This window comes from Panthera pardus, unplaced genomic scaffold (genome assembly GCF_024362965.1).
Source record: "Panthera pardus isolate Hobbes unplaced genomic scaffold, ASM2436296v1 HiC_scaffold_10, whole genome shotgun sequence".
In the NCBI taxonomy this organism is placed as follows: domain Eukaryota; kingdom Metazoa; phylum Chordata; class Mammalia; order Carnivora; family Felidae; genus Panthera; species Panthera pardus.
Window position 1 is genome coordinate 9,342,849 of NW_026526655.1, and position 23,840 is coordinate 9,366,688.

Consider the following 23,840-nt stretch of genomic DNA (forward strand, 5'->3'; position numbering starts at 1 on the left):
GGGCTGGTGACCATCTTGGACAGAAGCAGCTGGGAAAACAATGATGAGTGGTGACTGGTTAAGTTGTCCCACCCCTGCTTCCCACCCTTCGCTCAATTCATAATCTCTGTCTACATCTTGAGCCTACTCAGAATCACTATTTTGATCAATAATCCAAAATTGATCATTTGGATTCCACATAAGTGAGGTTGAATGCAAGTACCGAGCTAACTCGTTCAGGAAAAAAGCAGTAAGAGAATTTGTCATTAAGTAAAATCTATCTTTTGTTGTTTATAAGTTTTCACATTTGCTGTTGTTAAGTGGTCATTCTTTTTTTTTTTTTTTAATGTTTATTTATTTTTGATAGAGACGGAGCATGAGCAGGGGAGGGTCAGAGAGAGAGAGGGAGACACAGAATCTGAAACAGGCCCCAGGCTCTGAGCTATCAGCACAGAGCCCGATGCCGGGCTCGAACTCACAAACCGTGAGATCATGACCTGAGCCGAAGTTGGATGCTTAACCGACTGAGCCACCCAGGCGCCCCAAGTAGTCGTTCTTATAACATGAAACATATAAATCATCCAGAAAATATCAGCATTTTGCTTTTACTGTGACAACGGTAAATGATAACAGAGTAGGAACACTTTTGACTGAAAATGTGAGAAAGGGAAAGATTATACGATGCTGCATTTCACTGTGAGATTGTGTGTCATAAGCAAAGCAGATTAATTTGTCTATGTGAAAGCTGTCGAGTGAGGCAGAGATCAACACCAGACCTGCCTGTTCCCATCCAGCGGGATCATCACATGGGATCAAACATGGAGAATGAGGCTGGCGAAGAGGGGCAAAATGTGTCAACTGGTCCCCTGCAGGATAGTAGGTTGGTGATACTGTCTATAGGTTGACAAAAAAAAAAAAAAATTATAATCAGGTAATAAGGCACCCAAATCATTAGGGCAAATAATCCCCAGAATAATCTAGTAACCTATGTTATTTAAAGTCCTATCTAACAACAGTCAACGTATGAATAACTCCCTTTTCATTGCTATTTACTTTCAGCGCCCATTTTTACATTATATTTTACGTAGGTAATAAGAGTTTTCAAATGGCCACATTTGTGTTCTTCCAAACACAAATTCATATTGAATCTAGAATGTTGTGCCCGCCCATAAGCTTTCAGGGTCTGTCAGTTGATTAAACACTAGATATGCAATGCTTAAGCTGTTGACATATTTGCATCGGCGACGAATGAGCTGTAATTTTATATTTACGTAGGTATGTTGCATACCAAATTGTGCACACGCACAGTCGTTGCGCACACGTGGTATTAATCTATGTTCTGGCACTAAACAGCTGGCCCTGAGCGACCTCAGGGACCTCGGGGAGAAACAAGGCTGCAGGGGCCGTGACGAAGTGCGTGCCCTCCGCCTGCCGGCCAGTCACCTGCCGGCCAGTCACCTGCGTCACCCTGACAGATCTCTCCCGGGTGGGGAATGAGGCCTGGGTCTCTCACCCATTAAATCTTTGCTCTTTGCCTGGACTCAATCCAGGCACAACTTTGACAGGAAGCAGACTGCGCTTGATCTCACAGATGTTGCTGGAAAATCTCTGAGTTTCATGGGTGTGGGTTTTAAGGGATGGGAGTTAAAATCTGGTTTGATATTAGCACAGGTTTTGGTAAAAAAAAAAAAAAAAAAGAGAGAGAGAGAGAGAGAGAGAGAGAAAGAAGGTGTCACCAAGCCACAGCCATGAGCCGTTCGGAAGGACTCAGGCGTGGAGAACAGCCCGTGTGGGAGGTCTCGGGGCATCACAGGAAATTCCCCTGCACAGGGAACAGGTGCAGCACAGATGATCTCTTCAAGGCACTAGGGTGGAGGTCGTAGGGAAGAAGAAATGGTAACGGTGAAGAAGGTGATGGGAGGTTGACAGCTACTTTTTTCTGTCACCTAAAAGGAGTCATTAGATTATTTGCGCTAAGAGTGTCATTATCTGGGGGTACTTCATCCTCGGGACAGCTCAGGGGGCTGTAAATTACCCATCACATTCCTTTGGGGAAACAGCATCCCTCTGAGAAAAGCTGGTAGCTCTATTTGACCACATGAAGTCCTGGGAAGGTGGGCTCTGGAGAGGGGTCCGCAGGCAGAATGCTGGGCTCGCCGCAGGGCCAGATCTGGGGTTGTCCCCACGCAGGGATGGAGCGTGGCATCCCGGGGCCCACAGGATGGGGCCCTGAATTCAAATGTAGGGGAAGAGAGCTGGGAAGGCAGCTACGCTCCCCAGACTGCCAACTGCCTCCCGTGGCCCCTGCCACTCCCCGTTCCCTGGGGGAGGAGGGGGGTTGGGGGGGGAGGACACAAAGCCACCTCCATTGGGGAAAAATGCAAAAGCTCGGGACGCCTTTCAAATGCCAGAAAAAAACTACAGATATGTAGTAGAAAAAAAAAACCTGCTAATAATCATTTATTGTTTGTTTCCTGTATAGCAGAAGCCTCTTTTCTTATGGGTATCAAGGGCTTCCTGTCATGCAGCCCTTTGCAGGGGCCACGGACTTGACCCTCACTGCAGGAGACTGCGGTTTAGGTAAGGCACTGCCGAGTCGGGTTTTGGTGCACCCGTGGGCCAACACCGGCTGGGTATGCTTCTCGGGTGGGTCCTTGAACCAGCCAGTTCAAATCGAAGGAAATCTTAGTGCTCAGTCGAAGGAAACAGAAGAGATTGGGACGCAGGAGAAAAAGACAGCCGTCTCTCGGCCCTCCTGCAGGTGGGCAGATGTGTCCCTAAAGGTGACTGGTTCTATGGCTCCCTTGTTTCTGTTTCCTCTTGCGGATCTGCCGCTGGAGCTGCAGCTTGTTGGTGAAGAACATCTGCCTCCAGCCCATATCCTTGGCCAGGGCCCTCATGTCAGGTGTGATGGTGTCACAGCAAGAGTGAACTATCTTCTCCCACAGCTCGTCCGACATGCACAGCTGTAGGTGGAAAAAGGCAGAGGTGGGTTACGTCGGTCCCCGGGTAGGGAAAAGTCATTCCCTCACAAAATCACTACCCGATTCTCGCTGCCAGTGAAGACACTGCAGGAAACATTACCTGAGCATGAAGACGTACCAGACACAGTTCTTGCCTCCTTTCTTTCCTCTTGGAGGAAAGGCAAGTGCCCAAATGCTTAAAAGGACAAGGCGGCGTTTGATTCGGGGAGCAAACCAAGCCCTGCTCTCATTTAGGACGAAACATACACGACAGCGGGAAATAGTGCATACACCACGTTATATAGTTAATTTATAAACACCACGTTATAGCGTCAGTTTCCAATTAACCATGCAATACAGGCTGATAATGGTATGGCCCACCAACCTTCCACCAAGCGCTACAGCAGCTTCGAGAGTGGGAGCGTTGCTAACTCCTGCTAAGCTTGCCTCCATTTAAAAAATGTTTTTTAGTGTTTATTTATTTTTTTTAGAGAGAGAGAGAGAGAGCATGAGCAGGGGAGAGGCAGAGAGAGAGGGAGACACAGAATCGGAAGCAGACTCCAGGCTCTAGGCTGTCAGCACAGAATGCGGGGCTGAAACTCAGGAGCCGTGAGATGGTGACCTGAGCTGAAGTCGGACGCTTAACTGACTGCGCCACCCAGCGCCCCAACTTGCCTCCATCTTAAACCCCCACTTAAGCCATCTCTTCACTGGGCTCATACAGCTGACGGCTTAGTTTACTGCAGGCTGCTTGGTAACAGATGGCCTCATAATGAACAAGCAGCCCTCAGACAGCCAACCTGCCCCCAGTCCTGATGCCAGGGTCCCATCCACAAGTTTTGCTCTGAGTCCTTTGCACACTGTGACATCACACCATGTACCAGAATCACACAATTCTGTGTACTCACTGGGCCCATCCAGCACATGGCACAGTGAGCCATTCTCTGGGGAGAAACTTCTCTGCGATGTTCCTCTGCAGCCTGGGGCTTTAACTGGAAGCCATGAGGCTAAAGGACAGATAAGACCCCTCTGGCCCAAGATCTGCGTGAGGCCATTTTGTCCTCCCTCCAAGTTCAGTGCAGCCACAATTCAGCTTCCATTTAGCCAGGACTTTCTAGTATGACTTTTTTTTTTTTTTAATTTTCTTAACGTTTATTTATTTTTGAGAGACAGAGGGAAAATGGGGGAGGGGCAGAGAGAAAGAGAGAGAGAGACAGAGAGAGAGAGAGAGAGACAGAATTACAAACAGGCTCCAGGCTCTGCACTGTGAGCACAGAGCCCTACAAGGGGCTCGAACCCACAAACCTGAGCCGAAGTCTGACGCTCAACCGACTGAGCCACCCGGGCGCCCCGAGTAGTCGTTCTTATAACATGAAACATAGAAATCATCCAGAAAATATCAGCATTTTGCTTTTACTGTGACAAAGGTAAATGATGACATTTACCTAGTGTGACATTTTCGGTTGGCACCATTATTTATGGCACTTTTACCCTCAACAGTGTCCTCCTACTAAACACTGTTAACATGCAGATATCCTGACCCCTTCCATAACATGCCCCAAATCCTTCCCGAAGGTAAAGCTTCTATTATATTTATTTAGTATCACCCACCTTGGCATTCGCCATGGCTTTTTGGTCTACACGATAGGAACATTTAAAGGTGCTTGGATATCTGGTGCTACACAGTAGGCACTCTGGCTGTACAAATCGTGCCCTAAGAGGGGTTCCACGTGGGCCTCGGTGACAGACACTCCCTGACTCCATCCTTCCTGTGCCGGTTCTGTGCTCCGGGAAGCTAACCGGCAACCCGATTTCCCTTTTCATCAGTTCCATTCAGTGGTCGTCATCTGTGAAAATCCGGAAGTGGAAAGGGCTAGGCGTGGTGGACAGTCAGTAAGGTGCCTGGAGTTCCTTTAAGCCAGTGGTGCCAGGGCACGCTGGCCTGGGCTCCTGTTGCCTGCTCAAGACCCTCTCAGACGTACCCCATCTGTAGGCACACCCACAAAGACTCCTCCCCGAAGGAGACAGAAAGGCGAGAAGCCTGTGGACCCCTGAAGGATCTATCGTTGACGGAGCATATGCCAAGAGCAAGGAATTTTGTGTTCATTGCCTTACTTATATATGTTTTTATGTCGATTTCTTTAATAAGTTATTTATTACGGCAAAATAGTCTGAAGCAATCTCGTGAGGGATACGACGATGGTAAGCAAGGCATTCAGTCAGTTTACGCACGATGCTGCTGAAGAACCACAGCACGCAAGGAAAGCAGATCCCTATCTAGAATAGGACCAGGATCCAGGGAGGATAAATGGCTGCCTCCTCGATGATGAAGAATCCGGTGTTACTCACCCGCCACTGAGTTCCCGGCTGGACGCCCTAGAGTGCAGCACTGTTGAGGGCTCAGTGTCAGTCTCTCCTGTGACAGTAGCCAGATTCCTCTTAATAAGAGGAGGCTCCTTCTGAGTCCACACACAGGCCCCATCCTTGCCACTGGGCATTTTGGTTACGAACCCAGCAAACATTAGGGTGGCCAGGGAAACAAGCTGACGGACAGCCACAGGGCAGAGCATCTTCCCCATCTAATAACTGAAAACTTCCTCTGCATCAAGTGCCTTTTGATGAGAAGTCACATGGGACACAAATATCTGTATCTTTTGGCTGATTCTGAGAAATCCGTCCAAATACCTCTTCCCTAGGAATCATCACAAATCTCCAAATCTTGTTCTATTCAAGACTTTGACCATCTAGCCAAAACAGTAGCCTCAACCCCATAGGAAACCCAAGGGCTGTTTTTCGAAAGCAGAACAGTTTTCTCCAAACGAATGCTTGTCTGTACTCTAAAACCCTGGGATATAAGCTATAATTTTCCTATGGAGGCACAACACAGGTCTCAGCAAGGATCTGGACCGGCCACCGCCAGGTAGGCGGAAGACCCTCTGAGCATCACTGAATCTTCTGGACCATGAGAAGCCAGAAGCACTGCTGCTTACACCAAAGTCAGGACCACGAGCTGGGCTCCCCTCGCCGCTGGCAGCTTTCGGTCTTCACAGAGAAGCAAACTCAAATTGCACATGTACCTTGAAACCGAAAAACGATCCACAAAGAGCTGTGGTAGAGCTTATGGTCCACAAAGAGCTTACAGCAGGAAGTAGATCCAAGGCACGGGATCTCAGGTCATGTCTAGAGATGGCAGGCCCCTCAGTTTTTGCACAGTTCATCTCCAAGTCCTTGACGTACACGCACCTTACGAAGGCATCTGAGGTATCTGCTGCTTCCTGCTCATCAGCACGATGTCAATAGTGTTGACCAGCACATAGGAAAGTGATACGATCAACAGCTCTGTGATGGGGGCACCCGGGTGGCTCAGCCAGTTGAGCATCCAACTTCGGCTCAGCTCATGATCTCACGGTTCGTGGGTTCAGGCCCCACGTCGGGCTCTGTGTGGACAGCCCAGAGCCTGGAGCCTGCTTCAGATCCTGTGTCTCCCTCTCTCTCTCTCTCTCTCTGCCCCTCTCCTGCTAATAGTCTGTCTCTCGTTCTCTCAAAAATTAAATAAATAAATACATAAATACTATTAAATATTTTTTAAAAATAGCTCTGTGATATAAGTAAATTCCACGGCTGGAGAACTAACATAATCCTGATACAAAATGAAGAAGGTATCCTGTCCTCCCCACCAGGGGAACGCAAATAAATCTATTGTGTTCTTATTGGAAAATCTAGGAAGACATGACGATGGCATGTAATGGGGTGGTGACAAAGGAGGAGGTGAGAAATGGCCCGATTGTAGGTATATTTTGAAGGTAGAGTTCATGAGACTCGTGAACAAATTCAATGAGTAGAGGAAAGAGAAGAACTAATGATGAGCTCTTTGGCTTAAGCAGCTGGGTGAACGGTGTTGCCAATGACCGAGAAAATAACACTGTGGGAGAGGCAGAATTGGTAAACAGGTGTGTGTGGAGGGACATCAAGAAGTCTGGTTTTGACGTGTCAGATCTGAGATGTCTATACTACATCTAGGTGTAAGTGTGGAGCATGCAATTAGACATAAAAGTAAGGAGTTCAAGGGGGCAACCTGGACTGGAAACATATATTTGAAAATTATCAATATGTAGGGGCGCCTGGGTGGCTCCGTTGGTTAAGCATCTCGTTCTTATTTCAGCTCAGGTCATGATCTCAGGGTTTGTGGGTTCAAGCTCTGTGATGGGCTCTGCACTCAGAGCACGGAGCCTGCGTGGGATTCTCTCTCTCCCTCTCTCTCTGCCCCTCTCCTGCCCATGCTTGTATGCATGTTCTCTGTCTCTCTCTGTCTCTCTCTCTCTGTCTCCCTCAAAATAAATAAAAACATTTAAAAATAAAGAAAATTATCAATAGGTAAATACTATTTAAAGCCCTGGGATCAGATGCTATCATGTAGGTGTGACCATAGAGAAAATGCCCAATGTCTAGGACATTCCAACATTAAGCAGTCAAAAAATAGAAAATTTTTCAGCAAGGGAGACTGAGAATAAGGAAGAAAACCCGGATAGCAATCCAGGGGGTCAGATGCTGTTGAAAAGGTCGGAACTTGAGACTGGCTGGTGTTTTTGCAAGATCAGGGACAACGGCAACCTCGACACGAGCCGTTTCAATGGCACAGTGGGGATGAACGCCTGGCTAGCGAGTTCAAGAAAGAAGAGGAGAGGAAGCGGCTATAGCAAGTACAGACACTCTTTTGAGGGAATTTTGCTTGGACGGCAGAACAGGGAATCAGGTCAAGGCATTTTCTCTTTCTAATTTCTGTGCTGATGGGAATGATCCAGTAGAGAGGATAAGACTAGCGACAGAGGATAAAAAAAGACAGCCGCGCGAGCAAAGTAGTTGAACAGAGGAGTTGAGATGCACAAGTGGAAGTGTGGGTGTAGGTAATAAGAGGGAGAACTTCTCACCTGTAACAGGAAGCTCACGGAGCAGAGGGTAGAGCTGGGGAGGGAACAACGGATCCCTGGTGACGGCTTCTAACTTCTCCGTGAAATAAGAAGCCACAAAATCAGCCAAGAGCGAGGATGAAGGAGACTTGGGGAGAGAGAAGAGGCTGTAAAATAGACATCTTGGAGGGTAAAAGAGACTAAGACACTCAGTTTCTTAGACAAAGGGTATTTTATATATCTTATAAGTAGAATGTAGTCTTTGGTTCTGAGTCGGTTCTTGATGCCAGACCCATGCTCACGGAATAGGGTCCCGAGAAACACAGAAAAGATAATAAGCGAAAGTTGGAAGGCCTCTTGCGTCTCGTATTGACGACGTTAAAGCAGGGAACTGTGTTCAAGACACCACACTCTCACGATCCTGCCTTGGGATAGACGAATCTGGAGGTGCGCCCTCGTCTACCCTGGATAGCTGGTTCGCCGCACAGCTAGGGGGGCTATGCGAGTATTGCACCTGTTCTCCCACACTTCCCTGTTCCTGGCAGTCAGGGGGCTGCAAAATTTCAGAACGTAGCACGTGAGGGGCGCCTGCCTGGCTCAGTCGGTGGAGCGTGCAACTCTTGATCTCAGGATTGTGAGTTTGAGCCCCGGGTGGGGTGTAGAGATTACTTAGAAATAAAATCTTTTCAAAAAAGCGTTAACAACATAGTGCACGAACCTCTTCTCTTCCATATTGTCTGAGGAGACCTCGCATTTCAGATGGCGCAGTAGGAGATGGTCGGGTTCTCTCTAAGCCTGAGTGCCTGAGGGACTTTGTGCAGAGCATAAAGACCATAGACCCACAGTGGGTAAGAATTGTGGATGAAAAAAAAAAACAGCTATTATTGTGTTAAGCCACTGGGGTTTGGAGGTTGTGTGTTATCCCAAGTCACAATCTAGAACTTAGTCTTATGCTAACATCACTATTGCACAAAGCTCTTGAGATTTTTAGTATATTTGGCCTATGCTATCTAATTGGAGTTTAAGGATGGCTATGAGCTTTGAGTCCTTCACAAGATAACGATGGGTCCCTTCTCACAGAGAAACTCACCCAAAACAGAATCACTTCATGTAATCCCATCAGTTAAATAATAAACTGGTACGGGGCTCAAGCTACCTTCTGACATCTTCCCTTCCGTTAGTTTAAATTCCGTGATGGTGAACGTGGTCATTGGGAATGACTCATAGACAAATATATAAAGCTACATGGAAAAGAAAACCAAGTGTTCACAGTCGTATAGGTAACACGGCGGAAAGGATAACGAAGACTTTGAAATAGACCGGACCAAAAACTCGGACACGTATCTTAAGATGGGGAGGAACCCCATTTACACGTTGCTGCCAATGGATGCTTCCATGTGGCCGGAGGAAGAAAACTCTTTCAAAACGATGGTCTGTCATTGTTGTACCTACCCGCTGTAGTTCCTATCTACGGAGGGAAGAAACACATTCCCATACTTATCTCCAATTTTATAAAAGGCAGACTCTTTTTCTTTATGCTTTTCAGGTACTGAAGCGGACGACTAGTGAACGTAGTTGATTTGAATTCTGGCCCTGCCACTTAATAATTAACCAAACCTGGACGTAATACTTAATTGCTCTGAGCCTGTCTCCACATCCAGCCTTGTGCTTGGTCATCTAAGAAGCAGAATGAAGTGATTTTAGCACAACAGCTTTGGGGTAAGATTTCCCAGGTACAGTACCCGGCTCCACTGCTCCCCAGCCGTGGACTTTATCTGAACCTCTGTTTCCTTCTCTATAAAGTCAGGACGAGATAGTCTCTGCCATCCACCTCACAGGGCTGCTTAAGGATTACATCGAATTACGTATTTGGTGCTTAGCACATAGCAGGCACTCAGTAAATGACAGTTATGATTCTATGGAAATGATACTAAACTTTTAGTGCAGATTAGGACTAACATTTGTGGGGCGCCTGGGTGGCTCAGTCAGTTAAGAGTCTGACTTCGGCTCAGGTCATGATCTCATAGCTCATGAGTTCGAGCCTCTCATCGGTCTCTGTGCTGAAAGCTCAGAGCCTGGAACCTGCTTCAGATTCTGTGTCTCCCTCTCTCTTTGTCTGTCCCCTACTCTCACTCTGTCTCTCTCTCTCTCTCTCTCAAAAATAAATAAACATTAAAAAAATGTTTTTTTTTTAAAAGGAATAACATATGTAAAGCACATGAGATATATATAATTAACGAGCAGGAAAGGGAGACAGAACGGCCTGCTACCTCACCCATTTCTCAGAAGACACTAAGAGGGATGTCTGGGTGGCTCGGTTGGTTAAGCATCTGACTCTTGGTTTTGGCTCAGGCCATGATCTCACAGTTCATGAGTTAGAGCCCTGCATTGGGCTCTGCACTCACGTTGCAGAGACTGCTTGGGATTCTCTCCCTCTCTCTCTCTCCCCCTCCCCCACTGGAGCTTACTCTCTCTCTCTCAAAAAATAAATAAACATTAAAAATTAAAAAAAAAAAAAAAAGACACTAGGAAGAGGCCCCGCAAGCATTTAGCTACCACTGGGTAGACAGTTCAGCCATGGTTGGGAGTCTGGGGAAAACCAAGAAAGACCATCAGTTCACAGAATGGAAGAATGAGAAGTCAAATACGAATCCAGAGACATCAAGGAACCACCTATTTATGGACAATGAATAATGTGATTAATTAATTCCCGTTCATAGAAATTAAGACCAGAGAAGGAACTACCTATTTATGGACAATGAATAATATGATTAATTAATTCCTGTTCACAGAAATTAAGGCCAGAGAAAAATGTTCTTTTTCTTCCAATCAGTCACTTAGATAAACTTAAGGATCTGAAGAACCAAAGCATCTATCTATCCTCTCTCCGTCTATGCAGACGTTTCTTCAGAACCTCTATTTGCCAGGCATGAGGAATACTAAGAGAATACTACAGAAGACAGATTCACAATTAAGTCCTTACAATATCCTCTGTGCTAATGCTGGAATGAAACTAACAAGGCCAAACTGACCATCCTTTCGGAACAAGTTCTAGAATGTTCTCTCCCTCCAGATCATTGAAACCAAACTGAAGAGAACTGGACCCACCCATTCTTTCATTGGGCACAGTGCTGTCATCCCAGATGGTCCCGTGAGCAGCCAGCTCTGGCTAGCAGGAGGTCAGGAGAGCAATAGCCTTCACCCCCTAACTCGTGGGCTTAGACACGGTGTGAGTAGCACGACATCGAAGGGCTGAAGCCCCAAACCTTGTGGAGAACATGGTGGGTGGGGAAGCCCAGCTGCCTCCCTTGTCTCTGGGAGGAAGGCCTGAGCGATTGCCAGGCATCCCCAGACACAACGTATGTTCTGTGTCTGCCCCTGCCCTGGACACACTCCTGCTCTGCCTGTCGCCACCACCATCTCTACCTGCCCCTCACAAGTCACAACCCACGCTGAGCACCCTGGGACCCACCCCAGCAGCATTCCACAGCCACCCAGAGGGAAACTATGAGTGCCCCTGATTTGTCTGCCTACCGGCGGCCACCATTTCAGTCCACCTGGCGCATACCCAGCCACGTACTCCCCACTCTGCCCCCAGCCCCAGGCAGCCAAGCATCCCACTGGCACCACTCCGGGCCTGGCCTTGGCTCTGTCCTGTTTGCGTTCGTGCGTCCTAACTTCCTTCTGGGAAGGGGAAAACGGGTCAGCATTACCTCTACGTCAGGACACCATCACACTTGGTTATGAGCAGAAAGCAGCCGGGATTTTTTACTTTTATACTTCCCTATACTCTCATCCTACTCTAAAAGTACTCCAATAAGGGAAAAGAGTGAATTACAAATAGAAATGAATAGTATAAGGAGCCATAATCACTTAAGATTCTTCTTGCATAAACATCGAAGCAAAAATGGTTACACATTCACACATGATAGTGACAGCCCCCCAAACATTTTGATATTCGTCATTTGTCATCCTATCTTCAACAGTCCCTCCAGGTCTGATTTCCCAACTCAGATCACAACATATTCTAAACACAAACGACAAAGGGAAACTCTCAGAAAATGTCTTAATAATAACAAAACAAAACGGATCCTCTGATCCTCCTTTAAAAGATTTGAACTCTCACACGAGGATGACTACCCCATTACCAACACGACACATTCCAGGATATCTGAGTGTGTCTCCTATAATGAAGATTATGGGAGAAAACTATGAGGTTTGGAGGAAAGGAAAAGAATTCTCAAAAGAGAGCTGAAATCTCCACCAGTGTAACTCCATTCGTGACTCATATTTTATATTGGAAATATTTACGATTTGTCTTATACAACAAATTAGTCTGCAAAATACCCTCATCTAAGCCTCCCAAACCCTGGGGCTCTTAGCTTGGGAGATGCCAGGCTGAAAAACACAAGGTCTACATCTTGACTATGGTTCCAGGGGCTTTGATCCAAGGCACAGCTAATCGTGGAGTTAGCTCCCCCTGGCGGTGGTGCATGAACTTAACACACACGATGCTATCTGAAAGTTGAAAGGGATCCCAGGGCTTAACTGGTTAAGACCTCTCCTTTTACAAAGGGGGAAATTAAGGCTCTGAAAGGATAAGGGTGCTGCCCAAGCCTCATAGTGGGAAGTGGCTGATCGAAGAACAGAACCCAGCTGTCTGTCAGGACACCACCACACTCGGTTTTGAGCAGAAAGCAGCCAGGACTGTTTACTTTTATACTTCCCTATACTCTCATCCTACTCTAAAAGTACTCCAATAAGGGAAAAGAGTGAATTACAAATAGAAATGAATAGTGTAATGAGCCATAATCACTTAAGATTCTTCTTGCATAATAATCGAAGCAAAACACCCCACAATACCTGTACACAGTAAAGATAGGAAAATACCCCACCCACCCACCCCCCCCTAACTTCCAGCCTTTTAGAGACCTTTTATCTGTAGCTTTTTTAATGTTTTATTTATCTTTTGGGTGTGTGGGGGGGAGCTCGAGTTGGGGAGGGGTAGAGAGAGAAGGGGACAGAGGATCTGAAGCAGGCTCTGGGCTAACAGCAGCGATGTGGGCTCGAACTCATGAACTGTGAGATCATGACCTGAGCTGAAGTCGGAGGCTCAACCAACTGAGCCACCCAGGTGCTCCTATATGTACCATTTTAATATCAGCCGGTCAAATTCTTGGACTGAACTCAGAATTGGGCTGCTGTAAATATAAGCAAACACATCAAGAGCACGGATGCTGGGTCCACCTCAGACCCGCCTACCCCCCCCCTCGGGGTGTGGGCCTAGCCCCTCTATTTTCACCTGCTCCCTAGGTGCCTCGCCTACTTGGCAGACTTGGGAATCACGGTCATAGGGAGCCTGTAACTGTTCCCGAGGCACAACCAAGATGAATATACCGGTCACCATTGTCCCTGTGCTTGCTGTCTGGGCTTCAGTGTCTCATCTAGCTGAGGGGGACGTTCTTTGGGTCTAATCTGCTGCAGCTGCAGAAAAAGGATACCGTCAAGGTCTGGTGCCACCTGGGGCAAGCCAGCAGGCCCCCAGGCAGGCCCCCTGTGGCAGCATGACCTTAAATGAGCTCCTAGCAATCCCAGGGCTGGCCCTCGGGCTGACCTTCCCATACCCCCTGGCCTCGGATTTACCCCTCAGGGGTGTGCTCGTGTTAGCCAAGCTCCCAGAGGATGCCCCTTGTTTTACCCTGAGAAATATAATCATCCGGCAGCCAGACTTTCAGGTGCGTACCCACGGAAGCCCTGTGGTTGGGTCAACATGGAATCAGAGCAAGAGCAGATGGTGGCTGTTAAGAGTGGTGGGTCCGAAGGAGGACTTTCCTGGAAGAGGGAACAGCGCGCAAGAGAGCTGCAAGTAATTTACCTGGTTGGGGCCATGGGCAGGAGGCAAGGCCAGGGCACCATTGCCTGATGTGGCAGCTAAAAGTCTGGACCTCGTTCAGGAAATGACGGGAAGTCACTAAGGGTCACCAAGCAGGATAGTGACATGACTGGAGTGCATTTTACGGCCACGCATGGAAGACAGGCCAGTGAAGGGATGGCCACGAGAAAACCCAGCAGAGAATCCTGGAAGCAGAGATGGGTCAGGAAGAGGAAGGCCCGAAATAGGTCCTTTAGATGCGACAAGGAGAGGGTTACTGTGAACGAGGCCAGGGATATTTAGGAGGCACGGATAGAGGAGGGAACAGACGACGAGGTAGGGTGACCGTGGACTAGTGGCATTTGGAATACTTAGCCTGCTGGAAGACCAGTGAAATTTCTAGAAACAAAATTAAGAACCAAAATAAGGTAGCCAATTTTTTTATTTTTCCAATAAGGATAATTTGTTAAAATGATCACGTTTTAAGGTCACTATTTAATACAAAAAAAGGGGGGGGGGCATTTTAACTCTCCCCAGGATAGGAAGGCCTAACCTCCAATAAAGGATGATCATTTAAATGGAATAAATTTAGCCTGATAACCAGCTCTTCATATCTCATTTACTTACTGTTCTCATTTCATCATGGATTATACAATCTCACTTCTATTGATGACGCTAGTTCGCTGAGGGTGAATTGTTCTGTAAACTGTTTTGTTTTGTTTTCCCAAGGAGGAGAGGAAAGAGATTGGCTACAAATAGAGTCAAGAGTTTTTGGTTTCTGCAGGATGAAGACTGATTTGAGAAAATTAATGCACCGAGAGGAAAAAACAATTGAAAGAAAGATTTCAAGATAGGAACTAAATGCAACATAGTATCCCAGACTGGATCCTGGAACGGCAAAAGAACATTAGTGGAAAAAACGATGAAATACGAATAAAGTCTATGGCTATCCCATAACAGTATTATATCAATATTAATTGCTTTAGTTTTGATAAATGTCCCAGTTACGTAAGATGTTAGCATATGCGAACCCTCTGTATTGCCTTTGCGACACTTACAGATCTAAAATTATTTATAAACAGAAAATACTTTTAAAAACAGCAGCAACAACACAGAAGAGAAAGGAGATGAGCGACAGACTGAAGTTCCCCAGGTTGGACTTTGGAGCCAGGTGGCAGGTGGCCCGGGCCTCGCACAAGAGAGGAACACCTCCCTCCCCGAGATCAGAGGAAAGGGTTGGACGCAGTCACAAATAACTTGCTAATAAATTTGTCCGCAGGAATTGGAAAAGGAAGGTTTTTTCTTTTCACTAATAAGATAATGTAGTAAATAAATGATAGGACAAACAGGTAAATAAAAATCGTTTCTAAATGCAAGTGAAAAGTAAGTAAATGGTGTCCAGATAAAATGTAGACCGAAGATAGAAATGAGTGGTGAATATTGCTTGGAAAGAAAAACAGCAGCAGCCTTGGACCAGGCTCCGTCTCCTAATAATTCTGCTCTGCAAGGATACTGAGAGCTGAAATCAGCAACCTAGAAAAGCCTTACTTTAGAGCAGCAGGTAAATTACGGAGGGTATTTCCAAGACCGCACTGAAATAATGGCAGGACACTGAGAGGGAGAGTAATCGAGAGTGGAAGTGAGAAAACCTAGAAGGACGACAGGTGCTCAGCACAAGGAATAATTCCAGAAGACACTGCAGTTGCTGCCATTTTCTGTCAAATTCTTCCATTTCATTTCAGGAACAAGCGCAGGCCCTAGCAAAAGCTTTCCATAGATCCCCACTAGTATATTTTATGTATTTTAAATTCTTCTGCACCGAAAGTATGAATAATCAGCTTCTTATCAGCAGCCGACCTTCACGTTAATACACTTTTTAATGGCAAAAAAATATACAGTGACTGCTCTAACACTTGCTTCTGGCTCTCCATTTTTAGGGGGAAAACCCAGTAAAAAATATATGCTTTTATTCTCAAAGGGGATACATCAAATAATATCAAACATATTATTTTAAATTAATATATGAAAATCAAGAAATATTATGGCATGATTGTGAAAAAAGCATTGGCTCTCTAGATAATAAGATTATTATGATTTAGGGGTGCCTGGCTGGCTCAGTCAGTAGAGCATGCAGCTCTTGATCTCAGGGTCCTGAGTTCAAGCCCCACATTGGGTGTGGAGCCTATTTAATAAAATAAAATAAAATAAAATAAAATAAAATAAAATAAAATAGAAATGAGATGAAACGAAATGAAACAAAGTAAAATAAAATAAGATACAATAAAATAAAATAAAAATAGATGAATACTGTCTTAAAAAAAAGATTATGATTTAAGTCATCTGGGAAACGTTGCATGCTCTTTTATAAATGGTCATTGTGCCCCAGTATATTGTAACTAAACACTAAGCTAGGTTTCTTCCATTTCAAGAAGAAATTTTGGCTGATTAATTTCAGCCGAAAAAGGATTTAATGGAAGGACAGTATGAGTAAGAAGAGCTAAAGGGGCAGGAACCAAGGCACCTTCCAGGATCCAGGGAGAGGAACCAATAATGGTTGCATCAAGGCCCCGACATTGCACCAAGTGTGTCTTCTGATCGCGTGTCATTCTGCTGAGGATTCAGAGTAGTGAGAGAGTCCATTTGGTCAGCCTGGGGCATGGAGAACAGGCTGAAGAACCTGTTCATGAGAACATCATGAAGAACAATTCTCCGAAACCATCCACACCGTGCATAGATAATTCTGCAAAGGACGGTTAGTGGAAGAAATGGAGGTACATAAGGGGCAGCCACTACTTACCTTATTCTTTCATGTGGCCATGCCTCTGCCTGAACTTGGAATGCCCCTTGACCTGAAATGCCCCTAGTCTTCCAGACCACCTGGTGAACTCTTATTTTCCTCCTGAAAACCCAGATAAAATAACCCTTTCTGTGAAGCCTGGCAGAGGAAATGACTTTGCACTGTCTTTGTACCTCATACACGCATCCCTTGTTGAACTGTTGACACTAAATTGTAATAATTTGTATTTGTTTGGATCTCTCCTATTAGACTGTAAATTTCTGGAGGGCAGGAATAATGTTTTTTCACCTCTGCTGCCTCTGTGCTTAAAACAGTGCTCATGATTAAGTATTCAACAAATGCTTGCTAAAATAAATGCAAACAATAAACCACTGCTATGTTTAAAAAGAGAAGAAGGAAGGAAGGAAGGAAGGAAGGAAGGAAGGAAGGAAGGAAGGAAGGGAGGAAGGGAGGAAGGAAGGAAGGGAGGAAGGGAGGAAGGGAGGAAGGAAGGAAAGGAAGGGGAGGGAAGGGAAGGAAAGGAAAGGAAAGGAAAGGAAAGGAAAGGAAAGGAAAGCAAAGGAAAGGAAAGCAAAGGAAAGGAAAGCAAAGGAAAGGAAAGCAAAGCAAAGGAAAGGAAAGGAAAGGAAAGGAAAGGAAAGGAAAGGAAAGGAAGAATAAAGAGAAAAGAAAGAAAAAATTAAAACTTTGAGGAAGCACAAGGAAAAACCTTTATAGACACAAAATAATTATCTGTTACCTTTGCAAATCTGCGTGATGTTTGAGAAAGCCTGGCAATATCTTCAAGATCCAGATAAGAAATGATACTCAGGAGCAAATTGTCTGAGAGCCGTTCAAGGAAGTCAAATTTACCTTCACATAAATTGAAGACATAGTCTAATACTCTTGCACCAAATATTAAGGCAATTTGAACTGCAATTCAAAGAAACCAACAAACCAACAAGGTTATCATGTGCAGTCAGGTAAAAACCACGACCTGTATCAGTGAGACGGGCTTTAGGGCATTCTTCCCCCCGGGGGGTAATGTTGGATTAGACCAAGTCATTCCTACTGTCACCAAGCTGCCCCTGGGACTCGTGATATGCCTTTGTGAGACATTCGTTTCCACTGCTGTCCCCGCGGTGAGATCAGAACCTTCGAGGGACACTCACTGTTGACCGCAGTGATGAACTGCATCCCTTGATTTCATCAGCACCAATTCAGACAGCTGACTTAACTAGTCTCAGTGCCTTCCTTAGCCTCATCCCTGACTGGGCAAAGATGCTGGTCCACGTGGGTTTTCTGCCACCCTCCCTCTCCCCTGATTGGCCTGAAACATGTTAATATCCTTCATTTGAGTTGATTTTTCTTCTCTCATTGTTAAACGTGTTTCTCCACCAAACTTTCTTCTTTCCTCTTTACCTTCTTTCATCCTCATCTTTACATAATAGGGGGAAAAAAATAGAAAGAGGAAAATAGGTGGCTATTTCATGAAAATTGTGTTAACTTTTGCCTAATATTTTGTATACTTTTTCAGTCATTTCCAAGTTAGGGAAAAGTTCACAAAGAATCAGCCCGCATAATGGTCCTACCTAAGCATGTTCAGTGCAAGAAAGTACTAGCTTGGTTCTTTTTTTAACCCTGAGAAACCTTCAATGTTTGGAAGGATATATATTCAAATTTTAACGTGGTTAAATCTGGATGGTGACTTTCACTTCGCTTCCTTTTGTTTATTTGTGTTTTCTAATATTTCTACAATAAACCTGTATGACCAGTGTAATTCTTTTAAATCTAGGGAGGAAGGAAGGGAAGAAGGAAGGAAAGCACGCTACCTCCTTATACAAGAGAGGAAAACATTGTGATGATGGAATAAGCATGTGGATTCCAGGGATCCCAAAGCAGGGACGTTTTTGGTTTCCTGAGGCTCATGTTTTCCATTCGGACTCTGAAAGCACCGCTATGACTAGCCTTTCTAGAGACCTGTTCTTCAAAGACAGAGAACTCTCTACTCTACATGAGACTAAATACCCAAGATTTGGGGGACCACCTTCCTTCCTCAGCCTGGAACATTCCTCCTGGAGCAAGCGGGATGGAGCTGTCAGGAACACTGGGCCCCCTGTAGGAGTTGGCAGAACTGATTCAACTGGTTGATGGGTCTCCGATTTCAGAATGGATGTAAGGTGTGGACCGTATTTATGCAAAAACTCTAACTGTGCAACTTGGAAGAGCCAGGCATATGTGATTTCTCTCCCGAACTGGTCAGTCAAGCACTCTAGGGCATTAAGGGTTTTAGTTGCTTCTGAATCCCAAGTGGTTCCAATTCAAGGCACTTCGAAAGTCCAAGGGCTTTCCTCAGGGAAAAGCAGCCCCGTCAACTCTAAAGGCTAGTTATTGTGGACAACTCCTAGCCCACCAGCAGAATAAGAGGAAAAAGTGGTGCTTACTTATTGGAGGGAGAAGAGAAGCCCTGAGTGCAATAAAACATCCCTTAATATAACTGGAGATGTTTGTCCGTTTTACAATGCCAGGAAAACATGTTCAATGAAGACTCAGATTTACTTTAGGAATTCTCTACCAGTAAAGTCCTCAAAATGTAAAAACTAGAAAAGGATATATACCAGTATTTTAGGATATATAAAAGTATTTATACTCTAAAATGTATAATTAAGAAGGATATACAAAATGATATATAAAAGTATTTGTGTTCGGTTGTATGTAACCAACATTTATTTCTTTCGAAATAACAACAACAACAAAAAAGTAAAACAAAATCCATTTTGAAAAGCAAAATCGCTGTCTTCATGTTGGACTATGTGGCGACCAGCCTCCAAGGTGGCGCCACAGATTCTCTTCTCTTAGACTCATTTTTCTGTAACTCCCTCCCACACTGAATTAGAGGTGACCTATGTAACCAATAGGATAGTGTATGAATGACATTCCAAGTCTTGGTCGTAAAAGACAGAGGGCATTCTGTCTTGCTGCTGCCTCTGGGATCACTCACCCTGGGAGAAGCCAACTGCCATTTGCTAACAATGCTCAGCAGTGTTCTGGACAGGCCCATGGGGAAAGAAATGGACACTTCCCAGCTACAACCACCACTTATTTGTCAGCCATCTATGTGAGTCCTCAAGGGATTCGAGCCTCAAGCCCCAGTCGAGCCTTCAGATGACCGAGGCTCCACACGACACCATACAAGACCCTGAATCGCACGATGGAGCTAAGCTGCTCTCAAATTCCTGACCCACAGAAACCGTTTGAGTTAATAAACATTTATTATTGTTTTAACCAATTAAGTTTCAGGGTAATTTGTTACACAACAACAGACAATAAAAATTTGGGTGCCTCCAAGTGTTGTGGTGCCATAATGGAAACCCACGATGTGGGAGTAGCTTTGAAATTGGCAATTGTACAGAAACTCCGAATGAGTTTGAGGAGGGTGTTAAGTCCAAGGATGAAGAGCTTTCAATAAATAGTATAATTAATTAATTAATAGCTGTCAGTAGAGGCTTGATGGACTCTGAGGAGGCTTTATAGGCAAGAGTTTAAAGGAAAGTGAAGAACATATTATTAAAAACTGGAGGACAGATCCTTGTCATGTAGTGGCAGAAAGTTCAGTTACATTATTGCCTACTGAGATATGCAAAGCAGGAAACAGACTTAAGGAGATGTGATTCAGCTATGTAGATTTCCAAGCAAGGTGTTGAACATGCTGTCTGATTTCTTCTTGCTGCTTAAAGTAAAATGTGAGAGCAAAGAGAGAAGCTAAAGAAGGTTTCTTACAAAGCTGCCAGGATTTGCTGGTCCAGAATATTCTGTGCCTCGTCAGATGGCAAACAATGCTAAAATTAAGGAATGCCTTGGGAATGCAAGCTGGTGCAGCCACTCTGGAAAACAGTATCGAGGTTCCTCAAAAAACTAAAAATAGAACTACCCTACGACCCAGCAATTGTACTACTAGGCATTTATCCAAGGGATACAGGTGTGCTGTTTTGAAGGGACACATGCACCCCTATATCAACAATAGCCAAAGCATGGAAAGAGCCCAAATGTCCATCGATGGATGAATGGATAAAGGAGGTGTGGTATAAATAAATGATGGAGTATTACTCGGCAGTCAAAAGGAATGAATCTTGCCATTTGCAACTACGTGGATGGAACTGGAGGGTATTATGCTAAGTGAAATTAGTCAGAGAAAGACAAAAATCAGATGACTTCATTCATATGAGGACTTTAAGACACAAAACAGATGAACATAAGGGAAGGGAAGCAAAAATAATATAAAAACAGGGAGGGGGACAAAACAGAAGAGACTCATAAATATGGAGAACAAACTGAGGGTTACTGGAGGGGTTGCGGGAGGGGAGATGGGCTAAATGGGTAAGGGGCACTAAGGAATCTACTCCTGAAAGCATTGTTGCACTATATGCTACCTAATTTGGATGTAAATTTAAAAAAATAATTTTAATTTAAATTTTAAAAAAAAGAAACAAACAAAAATAATAAAAATTAAAAAAAAAAAATTAAGGAACGCCTCCCAGGCAAAAGTCAAATTTGGAAAAATCTCAGGAAAATATGGTCTGAAGATGAAGCTGAGGGCGTGGCTGGAAAATGCTTTGTTAAAAACCATTCAGTCAAATTTTAGAGATTTCAAAAAGCTGAAGGGTATTGCCACTCAGGAGGCAAGCACAGAAACCAAGTTAAAGAAGGGCTTATCTAAAAACAAAAACAGGGGCGCCTGGGTGTCTTGGTTGGTTAAGCGTCTGACTTCGGCTCAGGTCATGATCTCATGGTCCGTGAGTTCGAGCCCTGCGTCGGGCTCTGTGCTGACAGCTCAGAGCCTGGAGCCTGTTTCAGATTCTGTGTCTCCCTCTCTCTCTGCCCCTCCCCTGTTCATGCTTTGTCTCTCTCTGTCTCAAAAATAAATAAACGTTAAAATTTTTTTTTAATAAATAAATAAATAAAAATAAAAACAAACAAACAAACAAACAAAAAAAACAACAAAGGTGTGTAGGTGTGGTTTTGTTTAATGGAGTGAACCCCAGTAACAGCAATAGACAACACATGAAGTTTTAAGAGAATTCTACTGGTAGAAACACCGCCTGCCAGCTTGAACTGGAAAGGTCAGAGGCAGTGGAAAAGGAAAAAGACTTTGGACTCTCAAATTCCTATCAGCAGGAAGTAGGCTGAGAAAACAAAACCTGCAAAGATGGGTTATCTTTTGTGGACAAGGAAGATGGCTCAGACGATGGAACCAAGAGCCCAGGAGGTGAAGCCCAAGACTCATGAAGAATTGGCTACAACAGGGACTTAGAAATATTGTTACACTAACTAACATAAAATCAGACCTACTGGACAACCCCTCAGAAATATATAATTTATCAATTCTGACTCAAGAAGAAAAAGAAAACCTGAGAGACTATAACCAGTAAAAACTTTGAAACCACTGATTGGATTAAAGAGGAAAACCGTCAAGCAAAGCTTCAGATCTACACTGCTTGTGAGCCTTTAATAAACTCCCAGAGAACAGACAATCCATATCTTAGGTAGTTTGTCCCAAAGAATAGAAGTAGAAGGAAACCCCCAACTCACATTATGAGGTTGCTTAAACTAGAAATGATGGTAGGCAAGAAGAAAATTTGCATCTGGAAAATCACTTAGGAGCATACATGGCAAAAATTCTAAATAAAATGCTAGGAAATTCAATCTATCAATATATAAAATAAATAGATAAATTGTGACCAGGATAGTTAATCCCAGGATAATCCAAGGATGCAATAACTTTGGAAGACTATTTAATATAATTCACCATATAAACAAATAGGAGGAAAAATGATCATCTCAAAAATACAGAAAAATTATTTCGTTAGTTCTAACCCCTATTTATGAATAAAAACTCTTAGAAAATTGGGGCACCTGGGTGGCTCTGTCAGTTAAGCATCCAACTCTTGATTTCAGCTCAGGTCATGATCCCACAGTTCATGAGAACAAGCCTCACGTTGGGCTCTGTGCCGACAGCAAGGAGCCTGCTTGGGATTCTCTTTCTCCCTCTCTCTCTGCCCCTCTCCTTTACCATCTCTTGCTCTCGCTCTCTCTCAAATTAAATAAACATTAAAAAAAAAAGAAATTCTAGGGGCACCTGGGTGGCTCAGTCGGTTAAGCGTCCGACTTCGGCTCAGGTCACGATCTCGCAGTTTGTGAGTTCGAGCCCCACGTCGGGCTCTGTGCTCTCTTGCTCTCTCTCTCTCGCTCTCAAAAATAAATAAACATTTAGAAAAAAAAGTAAAACAAAAAAAGGAATTCTACTGAAAATGGTCAGCATCGCTTCTCTGTATACCAGCAACAATTAATTCAAAGTGATGACTTAATACGCATTTGTCTTTTGACCCAGTAATCTCACAAACATATTGCCTAAATATGAAACAACCCATGCACAAGGTTATGCATTTTGGCACTCTTCGTATTATCACAAGATTGGAAAGAACCCAAGATTTCATCACTAGGATTCTGGTGCATTCACACAAAGAAATACTATGCAGCTGTGAAAGAAAAGAAGAAGGAAGAGGAGGGGGAGGAAGATCTCTAGAGGCATGAAGTGATCTCCAGGATATACTGGTGGAAACGGTAGGGGTAGAACGCTACCATTTGTATAACAAGTAAGGGGATACAAACACATATGTATATGAATTTGTTTATATTGGCACAAAGAATCACTGAAAATGGCCATAACAAACACAAGCGGTTAGCCCAGGGAAAGGGAAGGAAAAGGCGGAACAGATAGGGACGAAACCAAACCTCTGTAGGTACATTGTTTTACAGTTTTGACTTGGGAAACACATCCACGTTTTACATAATCTTAAAACAGAATTTTAATCGTTTCAAATTTTAATCTTTAAAACTTAAAACAGAATTAAAGTGGATTTTTTACCTGATTTTATTCTTTTTTTACAAGTGTGTTTATTTTGAGGGAGACAGAGACAGCATGGGTGGGGGAGGGGCAGAGAGAGAATGAGAGAGAGAGAGAGAGAGAGAGAGAGAGAGAGAGAGAATCCCAAGCAGGTTCCCTGCCCACTGCCAGCAGCTCAGAGCCTCATGTGGGGCCCGGACCCACAAAACCGCAAAATCATGACCTGTGCCAAAACCAAGAGTCAGAAGCTTAACCGGCTGAGGCACCCAAGTGCCCCTACATGATCCTACTCGTAGCTACAAAAAAAAAAAAAAAAAAAAAAAAAAAAAATCACCAACTACCCGGGAAGAATTTGAGCAAAACATGTTTAAAGGTCAAATAAGACCGATGTGAAGAAAACGTTAAAACTCTACGTAAAAGAAGACCTAAATCAATGGAG

General features: G+C 44.4%; 1 protein-coding gene across 2 annotated transcripts in view; it reads right to left on the reverse strand.

Annotated features, from left to right (window-relative positions):
* Positions 1-2,406: 2,406 nt before the first annotated feature.
* The window catches only part of FBXO36 (F-box protein 36), an 86,148-nt gene continuing 64,714 nt past the window's right edge, over positions 2,407-23,840 (reverse strand). The window contains exons 3-5 of one of the 2 annotated variants that reach the window (XM_019445677.2): positions 17,258-17,430; positions 7,871-7,997; positions 2,837-2,945 (exon numbers count right to left, since the gene is read on the reverse strand). In XM_019445677.2, the coding sequence (XP_019301222.1) occupies positions 2,896-2,945; positions 7,871-7,997; positions 17,258-17,430 (350 nt within the window). In that variant the 3' untranslated portion in view covers positions 2,837-2,895. Of the gene's footprint in view, positions 2,946-7,870; positions 7,998-17,257; positions 17,431-23,840 lie in introns of both variants that reach the window. The other variant, XM_019445676.2, reaches the window with a different exon arrangement.